At 50.5% G+C, this 13,143-nt stretch overlaps 1 protein-coding gene across 2 annotated transcripts; it reads left to right on the top strand.

Annotated features, from left to right (window-relative positions):
- Positions 1-2,710: 2,710 nt before the first annotated feature.
- Positions 2,711-10,392, top strand: TMEM88B (transmembrane protein 88B). 2 transcript variants are annotated; one of them, XR_011089541.1, is made up of 2 exons: positions 2,711-3,219; positions 8,815-8,953. XR_011089541.1 is itself a non-coding variant. In XM_068658754.1 (2 exons), the coding sequence occupies exons 1-2, from the start codon at positions 5,555-5,557 to the stop codon at positions 9,082-9,084; spliced, it is 540 nt and encodes a 179-aa protein (XP_068514855.1). In that variant the 5' UTR covers positions 3,679-5,554; the 3' UTR covers positions 9,085-10,392. The 2 variants fall into 2 exon arrangements, 1 of the variants encoding a protein (XP_068514855.1); XM_068658754.1 differs by lacking the exon at positions 2,711-3,219 and adding an exon at positions 3,679-5,824 and having other exon boundaries at positions 8,815-10,392.
- Positions 10,393-13,143: the final 2,751 nt, after the last annotated feature.

Here is a 13,143-nt window from a genome sequence, read left to right as displayed (position 1 = left end):
GTTGTTCTTGTTTTTCCCTTAGCGTGTTTCTTGACCTTTCTCCAGTTAGAGGGCATAACTCATTCTTGAAGAATATTATATATTTAAATCAGGGGCTGTTAGGCAGCCATTCACTATGCTGAGACTGTTCAGAAGCCTTGATGCCATTTGTCATATTTATTACATCCAATGCCATCTGTTTTCCTGCACGGATTCGGGTCTTTATTAACACTGTGGCTGGCCTGTGCCATAACTGAAAGCAGGATGTATGCCACAGTTATTTCCCTCTGGACGTCTGGGTAGATCTGTGCAGACATTTCACATTTTGCAGCTTGAGAGAAGGCTACTGCCTTGCGTTCCCCCCTAGGAGCCATTCAGCCTGAGAAAGCAGTGAGGCAATGGGTGGAACAAGATGAAAATGGGCTTTTCATACAATGTGAGTGTTTTAAAGGTCGTTTCTCACTGTATTTCTTTCATCTCTCTCACACACATGACTTCATTATTAAAAAGAGACAGGCTGGCTTGTAGTCTTTAAAAAATGTTGATGATTGATATTGACTCATGGGTCCAAAAAGACACAGAACAGACACAGGATCTGTTCTCAGTCTTGCCACTGGCCTGCTAGGTGACAGAGCAAGCAACTTCCCCTCTCCGTGCCTCAATCTGCGCATCTTTAAAAGAAAGAGTCACAATACTGCCCCTTGGCTAATGTACTTGAAAATGCACCGAGCAAAACTTGAATATGCCCGCTAGGTATTATTCTGAGCCTGTGGCAGCACTCCTGCTCCAGATCGTTTGTCTCCCCAGACTTTAAATTATTCATTGCTACTGTGAGCCTTTTGAAGAATGCGAACATGAATTCTCTGTTTATGAAATGTCTTAGCTGTGCCCTACACCATATATGCTAAGCAGGTTTGCATCCTTTGTGCTTTGCCAGTCTGATTTAGAAACGCTTTCCTAGCACAGCTGGGAAATCATTTCAGGCTCTTTGCTCAATGAGAAGTTTGTCTAGCAGTTACTTAGGCGGTTTTCACAGTTTGTTCCCTTTCTCCCAGGAAAGTGGCTGTCCAAACAGAGGTGCTCCTGGGGTTTGCAGTTTTGTCAAAAAAAAAATTAAAATAAATTGATCTGTCAACTGAAGTGCTTTTTGAAATCAATTTTAAATGTTTGGATTAGTTAGTGTACTTTTAAAAAATATTTCAGTGTTTGACATTCAAAAATGAAAAAGTAGAAGAACATTTTCAGGCTTGGGAGACAGTTTTCCATTGCTTTTTTGACTTACATTTCAGAACCATGGTAAATTAATTTATAATCAGCTTACACAGGTTATTTTCAAAGAGACTTTTCGGTTTGACAACCAAGGAAAAACATTATTCCATGCAGCACGCCATGGTACCCAATCTGTTCTTTAGTACTCCAATAAGGTGGGTCAACCAAGCACAAGAATACTCTTCCAGTGGAAGCACATAGGATTCCTCATGGCAGTACTCCACCGAGAAATGCAGCTTATGGCAGGGCTCCTCCGGCCCCTCCTGCTCAGCTGAGTGCTCCCGATTTCTCTCGTCTCAGGTGAGGTAGCCCTGGTGGTCCAGGCTCCCCTTCATGGCTGGAGAGCAGCCAGTTTGGCACCTGCTGCCCAAAGGGCAGGAATTGCTGCCTGCGTTTCCCCCTTATTTTCCCTACCCTGCTCCTTCCAATTCAGCTGAGTACAGTGCAGACAGTGCTGGCTTCAATCTAGGGCTACAAATTAATGTTTTCCCGTATTTCCCAGTATATTCCTGTAGAATGAAGCAGGCTGCAGGCTGATAGCAGTGCTGTCAGTCTGAGTCTATTTTTAACACATCCCCCCTCACCTGGCACATCAGCTTTTATTTTTCCTTCACTGTCAGAGAACTCAACAGAAGGAATAAATAATAACAAACAAAGCAGATGAAATAAGGTTGATGTCACCTTCAGCGCCAGGGATAGAGGAAATAAAATGCCTTGAGGAAAGTCTAGCTAAAGGACATGAATGGCTAGAGAAAGCCCTGAGAGCAGGGCTTCCAGAGAGAGCATCCTTTTGGGAATTAGTACTGGCTAAAAATCTTGTGTGCAAAAAAATTAAAAAAAATAATTAAAAATCCTCTTGTTTGTTCCCTGCCATATTTCAGGAAGAAATGACTCTTGTGCCACTTCATAAATAAACAGAATTATGTTGGAGAAACTGTCTCTCTCTTTCATTTTTCCCTTTCTAAAACATCTTGAAAAGCTAGAATTTTGCGCAAATAGCACACTTTTCACCATCTTTGCCAGAGTGTGGTCTGAAAAGACCTTTCACAGCTCAGAGCAGGCTGGGGAGTGGTCTGCAGCTCAGGTTCTGTCCAGGAGTCTGAGGAACCAGGTTTGTGCTGGTAGACGTTAACGCCCTTGGTTCACAGATAATTATCTCTGCGTCAAAGCCATTAATTTTAAGAATTGCAGAAGAGTCGCCTGGCTTTGCAACTCTCCTAGGCACTCATGCAGATCACTGCACTGTAATTAGATATTGATATATCTCCACCCACATCTCCACGTGCCTTCCAGCTCCCCGGTCTGGTTCCTCAGAGGTGGCAGACACCAGGCTGTCACGAGGGAAGACTTTGTACAACAGACATTGTAGGAACATTTGTGTTTCCATCAAATTAAGCAAACCTTGTGATTAACTCAGCTGGCGTGGTTCTTAAAAGGAGACGGGGAGCTGGTGAAGGGACTGAAGAAGACGAGACCTGTCTTTGCTTCCTGACCATAAGCCAAGTTTCCCTTCCTGCACAGCCCTTTATGAAGGTGTTAGGGCCTTTGGGGCACCAGTAGGGCTTCATGGCCCTGATAAACCTCAGCTGAGGCTTCCACCCCACAGCCTCTGCCTGGAGGCCTATTTAAGCTCATCCCTCTTTCTGACTGCTGCTGTAGGTTTGTGCATCCCAGGGGTTAGCTCTGCTCCAGCCAGGTCTGCTCAGGGACTCTGTTATCATTCACAGGCTGGTTTCTGTGCTTTACTGGGCTTTGGGGTCTGTCAGTGTTAAGGACAGAACAAAATGCCCTGCAGCTGTGAGCAATTTGTGCCCTGAGTAAGGATGCTGCACCTTACTTGTGATCTGCTCCCTGGCACAGACTAGCTGGGGGGAATTTTTATTGCCTCGATATTCATGAGGCAAATCTCCTGAGACCCTCCTGGATGCTAAAGACGTTCTACAAGAAGAGCCCTAGCAAAACAAAGATGTGGTAAGTGTGAGCAGCTAATAATCTTAATTGCTAGGGGAATTGCATAACCAATGTGGAGGATGTTTAAAATCTGCTAACCTGCTTCAAAAGGCTTCCTTCTTGCTTGTATCACTCATTATACCTTTGAAATCAATATCTATCTTCCTCACACAGCTCTTCAATCTGTTCAATCTACTTCAGTCTTTAAGCCTCTGTTTGTTTATTGATTGCATGTGCCAAACTACAAATGGTCTTGATGTCCTACTGCTTTCCATATGCGCTGCGTAAGTGGTGTGTGGCAGTCTCCCAGCTCAGGAAGAGAAAGTGCTTCCAGTACTGGTAGAACTGGGACTGGGAGGCTTCCTGACCATGAGTTCAACCCTGAGTTCAACCATAGCAAGCTAAGCTGTGTGCCCTCATTACCTGCTGAGTCTTCAGACCGGGTGCTTTTAAACCAAATAAATACCAGATAATACCAAAATGGATACCAGAGCATCCTTTGGGCCCAGACCACCTTTCCCACAGCATTCAGCACAAAAATCTCTGTAAGGGAGACCAAGTCCTCAAAGAGGGGAGTATGTTTATGTAGTGATTGACACAACAGAGCTTAACTCTAATTAAAAGCAATGCCAGAAATTGGGAACAGTTTAAAGCAGACATGTGATGAGAAGATCAAGCCTGGATAGCATATTTGTGTTGCCCCTGTCACCTCCTGGTGGCATGGATTTGGTGGAGGCTGCTGAGCCATGGATTGTTTGGGATGCAGCTGCCTGGAATTCAGCCCCAGAGGGCCACCAGCACAAATTAATCATTTGTAGAGCTCTGCTAATGGGCCACCAGTAATTGCTTCATGAGCAGGGCTGGCCGAGCCCTCAGAGAACTTTGTTGTAGCTTTAGCTTTGCTGTGTATGTGGCTACAGCTGGCTGGTGAATAGGGAAGGCTCATAAACATACCAAAACACATCAAGGGCTGGGGCACAGGCACCAAAATGTGCAATTCTTAAAAGCATTTGATGAGGGGAAGCTAACACTCATCTGCAACATAAAAACATTTTATATTTAGCCTGTGAACAGTTTCACAACCTTTTCCCAAGGCAGAATTTTTCTAAGTAGCACCAAATGAAAAACAGGACTCCTGGATTCCTGCCCTGTGCTGTGGATAAGCTGTGCCTTCTGGTAAGACCTACGAACCTCAGTTTCCTCCTGGAAGAAAGTTTTCCTCCTCCTGCAGCACTGTGGTCGTGCCTAAGTGAATGTACCTAAAAGACTCTGTAAATGGGGAGCTGTCGATGGCCTTCTTAACTAATATTGACCAAATGAGGCAGGTAGAATAATCGATCATTGTGCCTTCAGCACGAGAATATGCCAGTCTGCTCCGCAGACAATAGCGGTGGTGACTGCAGACAACAGAAGATTTGAGCTACGCGTTGATTATTATCAGTTAGCGTAAGACTTCAGAGAGAGAGAGAGCACAGAAAACAAATCGCAGGCAGAATGATTTCAATTCCAAAAGGGCCATCTTGCCCTGGGAACGCACGGTTGGAGTGTGGTTCCTGGGTGCTGCGTGCTAAATCACTCGCGAGGCAGCTGGAAGCGATTGGCTGGCACAGAGCAGCTCCAGCAGCCACGCTGTAAACAGAGCAGCGCTGCGAGGCTCCGAGCCGCCTCCGAGGAAGACACTGCTCGCGGCTGAGAGCCTGTGACAACGGGAGAGCACTGAAACAACACGCTGCTCCATCTTTGCTCCCAGCTCCGCGCGCTGGGCGAGGACTCCAGCGAGGCGGCGGGGAAAGCGGCTCCTGCTCGTTACCATCCCGGGTCACTTCGTTTGGGTGAGAGCTGGACGGGAATATTTGAGTGGGTACGGGGTGAGGAGCACAGGAAGGTGGTTTGCAGTCAAGGACCTGCCTGATGGTGTGCTGAAGCCTGATACTGCTCGCAAACAACAGTGCTCAAAGTTGGAGGAGGAAGCTGAAGGTAGGTGCTCTCTGGGACTGAGCAGCCTATTGAAGCTGAGAGCAACTGCTGGGGACCTCTTGGAATCACGCTCCTAGGAAGAACAGCAGAAAAACAGGTGTGCTGTGGGTTCAAAGCCATAGCTGCTGCCAAACGTCCAGCAGACGCATCTTTGAAACAGAGGTCAGGACTGGCAAGCAACCTGAAAGGAAAAACTTACATTGGCCAGGTCCTGGGAGAGCTAGTGGCCGAAAAGCCATCCCTTCCTTGCTCCGTTGTGTTCTTCATGTGCAGGAGAGGTAGGAAAAGCCTCGGCAAATTGCTTCCCAGTTCGGTGGCCAAAAGCAAATAAACCATTTTGGAGAAGTGTGTGTGGATTGATCAGCAACCTTCCTGGAGGATGTCTGACCAGGAGACCGAGGACTTTGGAGCAGAAAGCCTCTTAGACAAGTCGAAGATGATTCCCAGCCTCCCACCGTATGACATGGATGACCAGCTGCTCCCCAGGGAGCCCCGCAGCACCTGGTGCTGCTGGGCTTGGGCCCTGGCGATAGTCACCATGAACTTCCTAGTCTTCTTCATCAATCTTCTCCTGCTGCTTGTCATCTTCACAGTTGTCTTGCTCCCCACCATTGTGGTGGTTTACTTTGGCTTCCAATGCCACTCTCGGGTAAGTAAGCCTGGCTCCCTTTGGCTGCTAACAGCCACCCCTACGGCAGAACAACCCATGAGGGTTTTATTTTTAGCCCGTGGGGAAGCAGTGGCTTTAAAAGCAAGGCTACACTCCCCATATTTTGCCTCTGTTTTATACAGGGAGGAGTGTGCAGACTTTCATGTGTATAGATTGAGCTGAGAAGAATTGCGTTTTGGGGGTTCACACAGATCTGCAGGCTCCTGGCTGTGCAGGGAAGCTCACTCTCCTGCCTGGTGCCCATGATGCTGCCACCATCAGGACTGGCACACACATTTGTATAGGATAGTAGAGGCTTTGTGGCTTCTGGGCTGCCTTCAAGCAGCTGGCTGGCACCCGTGCTTCCAGTGTCAGTGGGCTAGCACAAAAAGGCTCTTGTGGCAGAGAGAGGGAGGACATGACATGAGCTACCTGTGATTGTCTGGGTCCTTGGGGGCAGAGGCAGCACGGGACCCCTGGGTCCTGCTCTTAGTGCAGTTGTTTGTGTAAAGTGGTCCCAGACCAAGAACCCCAGCATTTCACGAGCCTGCACAAGATAAGAGTATTGTGGTGTGGATGTTTTACAGCAGAAGTAAAGCTTGACCCATCTGAATGCTAGCAGGAATAAGCTTGATTTTGTTTTTCTTACCTCTCCCTTCTTCAGTATAGGGGGGAATGGAAGCTTAATTGGGTGAAAGAACTCTGTTGGGGTTTGCTACTTTCCATGTAAGTAAGCTCTGTACATGACTGTCCTGTTTGATCTGCCTACCAGCTGTAGCAGTAATAAAGTGTAGCTCAACCTATAACCCCCTCTGAAGCCAGCCTCGTGTTCAGGTGTTCCTGCAGCTCCTCACTTAGTCCAGCCTTTGTGTTTCCTTGCTTGGTAAGGGCTCCAGCTGTGGCTGCTGCCCTCTGAATTTCATTATTCCGAGAATACTTATGAATTTCCTCTTCTTAGTGTATTTCCATAAGTATGTTTGGAATCCTCTAAGTGGATGCGAAGAAGCAGCTTTCCTGTTTTCCTCACTGGCAGTCACTGCTAGGCCAGCTCAGTCTGATTTCTCTTGCTGATTACCCAGTGTTAGAAGCACTCGCTTGCTTCCTGCCTTGGGAAGGGGGGAAAAAACAAACCCCGAAGTACCTTCTCCCAGGAGGGGGAATGGGATTAAAGGGTAAGATGCTCTTGGCCTCCCCAGTGCACAGAATCTGAAGTAAAGGGAAGGTATAAAACCTCAAAGCGATGTATTTAGCTGAGAAATACTGAAGGGAGAAAGCTCTCCCCTTCCCTTTAATAAAAATCTGTGCATCCCATCTAATCAGCCAACTCCTCGGGACCTCTGAGCAGATCCTGACGTGGGTGGTGATGTTTTTCAGTACATGGATCCCTTCCTGCAATGAGGGCACTGCGTCGTGTTCTTCAGCTGATGTCCAAGAACACGAGCTGTCAGCCCGCTGCTCCCCCATCTCAGCTCCCTGGCAGAGGGACTGGGCTTTGCTTTCTGATGTCTCTGCTGGTCTGAGAGGTTTGGCTTTTGGTTTTCACAGCCCTGAAATAATGACGGCTCTGAGTTGCTGGTATGGAAAAGCCTCTCCTCATTCTGCAGACTAACAAACAGGGAGACATCTGTCATGGTAATTCCTCTGTCGAGCAGGGCAGACAAGTGCTGTTGATGCTAGCTGGAGCGAAACATGATTCATAGAGAAATCCCCTACCTCTGGGCCCAGCAATTCCCACTGTAGCTCTGACACATGAAAAACATTCCTGTACGATGTGAGCAGGTGATCCCAACAGGGCCATGTGGGAGGCTCTGCAGGGCCTGCGGGCAGGAAAAGTGGTTCAGAAAGGTCCTGACCTCTCCTACCTCTCCTGTGACCTGAAACTGCTCCTTGAAAGTCAGAAATGTGAACTTCAGATTGGTCTCAGAATGGGAAAGAGCATGAGGACTGCTTCCCGGTGCTGCCCACCCTCACCTTGGAAGACCCCGAGCTCTCCATTCTGCACACAGTGTTCTCCCTGATGGCTTTGGGCGTTGAGGAGAGGCAAAAAGCTTTTGAGTACAGCAGAGTACATCGGATGTGAAAGCAACTGCGCTGCTGTTAGCTGCGAGGGGTCTCTTAATGCACACTTGTCTTTTAAGGCGAGGTAGAGCAGGAGGACTGCAGGATGGCTTGACGAGGGCAGCCCTTTGTCTCTGGGCTGCTGCTGTTCTGTGCCTTCCTTGTAGCCAGAGGCTGATTTCTGCACTGCAGAGCCATTAGATGGATTATTTTTTTTTGAGTGTGATTGTGTTTTTTTGTACTGAAAGAATAAAAAAAAAAAAAAGAGATTGGAGGAGGTGGGGGTAGCCCAGAGCCGTTGTTAATCCAGAAGTGAGTGGCTTGACTTGGTGCTCCTGCTGCCAGGATAGAAGGGGGGCTTTGAACCCATCAGCCAGGAGCAGCTTCTGTGCGGGGTGCTGTGCAGCAGCACGGGGTGCTCAGGGCATCCTGGCAGGTCTGGGAGATGCTTGGAGGCTGTAATGAGTACACCGTGCCCCAAAACAGAGCACAAAAGCAGCCTTGGGAGCCCAGGGGGTGGGCTGGGGAGAGACCCACCTATCCGTAGCATTGAACGTTTCTGCTGCGTTTTATTTACTTGGCTGTAACTGCCAGCATGCTGTGCCACCCCTGGTGGTGTAGCTGCAGGAGGCCTCTTGATTTGGTTTGCAGCTATCAGCTGCTAAGCTGTGCTGTTAGGGATAACTTAATAAAGATTAACACTCACTGCCTGAGGATCGGTGTGCGGTGCTCTCGTTTCACAGAGCTGCTGGAGTAATTGAAAGCCTGGCTAAGTGTTGTCAGTCATGATGTACCCTGAGGATTTCTGAGCTCAGCTTGCAGAGAAGGATGAGGCCTGGCTCACTGGGAAAGCCCTAAAACCAGGGGGTACTTCGGTCACTGCTCCTGTCCACCATGAGATCTGTGATGAACTTTCTTCCCTCTTCCTGCAGGTGCTGCACTCCACGGCCCGCTACTGCAAAACCGTCCTGGATGACAACAGCTCTTCTGCCCTCATCATCCTGGGCTTCGTCATCATGTCGCCTCTCATCGTGGTGGCCATGGCCACCTACTGCAGCCTGGCCAGGCGCCTCCGCCTCTTCATGTGCTTCCAGCCCTGGAGCAGGGCTGTGTACAAGGGGGTGAAATGGCGCTGGTATGAGGAGGGAGGCCTGTGTGGCTGTGCCAGGGGCTGGAACACCCAGGTCAAGGCCTGGGTATGAGTCTGCAGCACCTGAGGCCCTGGCCCACCCAATTTGCCCTTCTCCCTGCACTGTCCCTCCCCACCACCTCCCAAATCACCCCCAGGCCTCTGCAGAGCAGTGCCCAGCTGTGAGAGGAAGGGAGAGGTGTTCACGAGCCTACGAGGCTCCTACAGCTTTGTTTATAACTCTCTGTCTATAACCAGGTGAAGGATGCTGTGAGGGAGAGACAGGCAATGCAAGCCCTTGATGGTAAAGCCGATATTCAGAAAAATGAGGACCCCTGCCAGTGCCTCTTGTGCTCAGAGCAGCATGGTGTCCAGCCCTCACAGCACAGGTCCCAATATCCATCTACACACATAGTGAGAGCAGCTGCAGACTCTGTTCCATGCCTCAGAGGTCTTCCTGTGTCCAGCAGCATTTGGGGAAGCATCCAGCCCTGTGGAAGCAGCTGTGGTTTCCCCCAGTGCTGGGCTGCCCACGTTTCAAACCTCTTGCAAGGTGTCTGCAGGTCGCTGCCTCTGTGGTGGCTGGGCTCCACAGCTTTCCCACACACCACGAGCTCTTCCCCCACTTACCTGACCCTCCTTCCCACAGTCTGTGGCAGTGCTCTGCTCGTTTTGCTGTTCCTGAGCCAGCTCACTGGGGTGGCTGCAGATGTTCGTGCCGATCTTCGGGTCTTTCCCCTTTTCCAGCTGCTGAGCTGAAGCACGCTTGTCTGGTGGCAGCTACAAACCTGCAAACAGCTCCTTGCCCTTTGTCATGCTCAGGTTGTTTGGTTCAAGGCAGTGTTAGGGCTCCTGCCAGGATGAGCTGGAGAACCCCGGTGACTACAAGGGGGTCTTCCACCCCCAGGCGTGCTGTGCTGCTCTCCTCAAACCATGGTGGGTCCCCGGTTCAGTCAGCGGGGCCTTGTGCTGCTGACCTCTGCGAGCTGTCCCATCTCCCTGCTGCTGTTCCTCTGCCTGCCAGCTCTTGCCAGCGCTATGTGTGAATAAAGATCATGCCAAATCTCCACCGAGGGAGTTTCTGTTCTGTCTCGAAGCTGTCTCAAAGCACAGGCTGCACCAGGACCGGCTGCCTGGGGCCTGTTATAGCAGGCAGGGCCAACAAGAGCACCAGTGTGAATCAACACGTAACTTCTGCATTTGTTTCTGAGGATTGATTTATTTATCTTTTTAACTTTTTGTAAAGTGCAGAACTTTAGCTCTGTCCTCAATTGCACAACTTTGTGGTGGTAAACAGGATCCTCAGGAACCTGTGTTCTATTAAAGCAGCCGGGGCAGCAGCACTACAGGGCTGCTTTGCTGGCTCTGCCCGCTCAGCTGAGTCATTCTGCCAGTTTTCACTGCCACTTATCCCCTCCTGCAAGCCAGAGTCTCAACAAACCACCTCCACGATGCTCCAGGTGTGACAGGTTGGATAGAGTTTCATTTACAGCTCGAGTTGTCGCGTAATGCTGCTGTGACTGAGGAGCGGGCAAGGATGTTCCAGCCCAGCACCAGCAGTCAGAGGAATGCAGAGTCAGCATTCTCCTTCTCTTTCTGTTGTTTTAGGACTTTGCAGGGTGGGAGTGCTGACTAAACTGCTTCATTTGTGTGTTTTTGTCAACCTCATCTGGAGCTGGAGTCGCATCTCGGCAGCACAGCAGGCCTCGGAAGGCGAGCTGTACCTCGAGGGTGGCCTGCCATGGGCAGACAGCGTGGTGATGTGCTGTAAGCAGTGCAGAAGCTCTGCTGTGAGACTGGATTGACCCTAAATGCCCTGCTGGGAGCACACAGGCGTCCTTGATGCCCTCTGCCTTGGGGCAGCTGTGCCAGCAGATGCCAGGGGGAGGCTGCTGCACACCAGGGGCTTTGTTCTGGGAGCACCCGGCCAGCATGGGCTCAGAGCACAGCTCTGCCTGGCACCCTGCTGAAGGACAGTGGGGTTTTTCCCCTTTTTTTTTCCCCCACTGCTGCTCTGATAAGAGGCTACAAGGATCTTAAACAAGGCATTGCGCTCTCCTGCCCTGCCTTGCAGCGTGGTGCTTAAGCCATTCACTGTCCTTTGGCCAGCCTCTCCTCTTAGATGTAAGCATCAGCTTGAGAGCTCTTCCTCCTCGCCTGGAAGCATGACCCAGGCAGCCTGGCAGGACATAAAGAGCCCTTCAAGGCTAAGAAACCAGCCAAGAACGGCATGCTGGAAACATTAGAAATGAACCAACATTTGCAGGAGTATTTCATTCCTGCAGTGTGAATCCCCAGGATAAAAAATTGCCCAGAAAAAAGCTGAAAGTGCAGCAGGTGTCGAGCAGTTAATTTACCTTGAGCCAAAGCTGGGTATCTTCTGAGTATGAATCACCTGGGATGGCTGCTTTGTGCTGGATTTGTGGAGGGTGTGATAGAACAGCGAGCTCTCCTGCAAAGGTGGAGAGCAGGAAATAGGGGAACAGTGTGAGAAAGCATCAATAACTCAGGCTGAAACAGGGGGAATATTTCAGAGGTGCTGCTGTGTGTCACCTGCTGGTAGACAAGATGGTTCAGATGTGCTCCTCGCTGCCTTCGTCATCATCAAAGGAGCACTTGTAGAGGTGGGCAGGGGAAGGAGAACAGCAACTGGGCTCCAGGAGCCCACCCATGCTGCAACAAAGCTTGTGTCCCCCGGGTTTCGGGGTTCAAATTCCTGCTTGTGACACAAGCTCAGCAATGCTGAGGCTGCTGAAACGTCCTGTGTAGGAGGAATCTGGGCGTCTTTGACTTGGATCCCCCTCCTGGATGTGCTTGGATGAGATCCCGAGCCCCTGCTGTTGTGGCAATGGGTGGGTCATTTTTAGGGGAGGCGCTTGCAGAGTGCACTGGGGGAAGCAGGAGAACTGCAAAATCACAGCTTGATAGCTAACAGAGGGGCTGGAAAGTTTTTTAAAAAATAGAAACCATTGTAGTAAGTGGTCTTGTTCTTCACAAACATGTAATGACACCCCAAGGGTGTTCACTGGCTGCTGCCATCAGCTTTCTGTTCTGGGTTAGTGGCGGGATGAGTACCAAGGGACAACAGAGGAGGGAAATCCTCATTCACAGAAGCTTCCTCCTGGCCAGGTTGTGTTGCTCCAGCTTGGAGGTGCTGAGTGGGTCCCCTCACCCCTCTGCTTCCACGTCCTGGGCCTCAGCATCGCTGTGCATGAACGTTTATGTGAGCCTTATGTGTAGGGTGCATATGGATTTAATGTGACAAGTGAATGCTAACAGGTTTCCACAAGTGGTCGGAGGAAGAGCTTGTCTCACCCCACACAGGTCCCTAATTCCCATTTTGGACCTTCTCCGCATGGAGTGTAGGAGCCAGGGATGAATAAGCCTCAGGCACTCCTGAAATAAAGAACAAATTCCTCTCGTGCGAGCACGCGTCTGGCCCAGCACCACAGAAATCATCGGAGATGCTCCGGATTTGGGTAAAGGAGAGCAGACTTCAGCTCAAAGGAATGCCGAGCTCATGCAGATTGCAGGGAAACGTAGGCCGGTGGGTGGGAAGCTGGGGCTGAAGGAATGGCTGAAGGAAGGAACGGCTCCCGAATTTGCCGGCTGAGGCCGGCCAAGAACCTGGCTGAGATGCTGAAGCCAGAGGGCTCCTGGTCCCCTGATGCCTTCAGTTCCTGGAGCCCTCAGCTGGGGGCAGTGCAAGTACAAACTGCTCGTCCAGCCGGACAGACGGCAGGACAATCAGGACTGAAATCAGAGGATTTTTTTGGCCAGGGGCGATGTGGTGTTGGGCGGGAGGAGGCCATGCCAGGGCTGCTCGGGGAGAGCTAGGGGGTGAGTGCACTCAGGGCTGTGGCCACAGAGGGAAGGGGCTGGGACTCTGCCTTTCCTCCTGGTGGTTCCTCAGCCACACAAAGGAAAGCGAATCCCGTGGGAATGGCCAGCACCGGCTCCCGGAGGGGCTCCGCAGCTTCCAAGCAGGGTTCCTGGTCCCTTGCCACAAGCCCTTAGCCGCTGCTCTCAGCATCGTCTCCGGCGGATGCGTGCTCCAAGTGCTTCGTTTTTGCTGCGTGACTCCGTAGGCTCACTTGGCAGGGCCCCACGTGGTAACAGGACTCCTCCGACA

The sequence above is a fragment of the Anas acuta genome, chromosome 22 (assembly GCF_963932015.1).
Source record: "Anas acuta chromosome 22, bAnaAcu1.1, whole genome shotgun sequence".
In the NCBI taxonomy this organism is placed as follows: Eukaryota; Metazoa; Chordata; class Aves; order Anseriformes; family Anatidae; genus Anas; species Anas acuta.
Note: the sequence above shows the minus strand (reverse complement) of the source record. Positions and strands in the feature narration are given on the sequence as shown.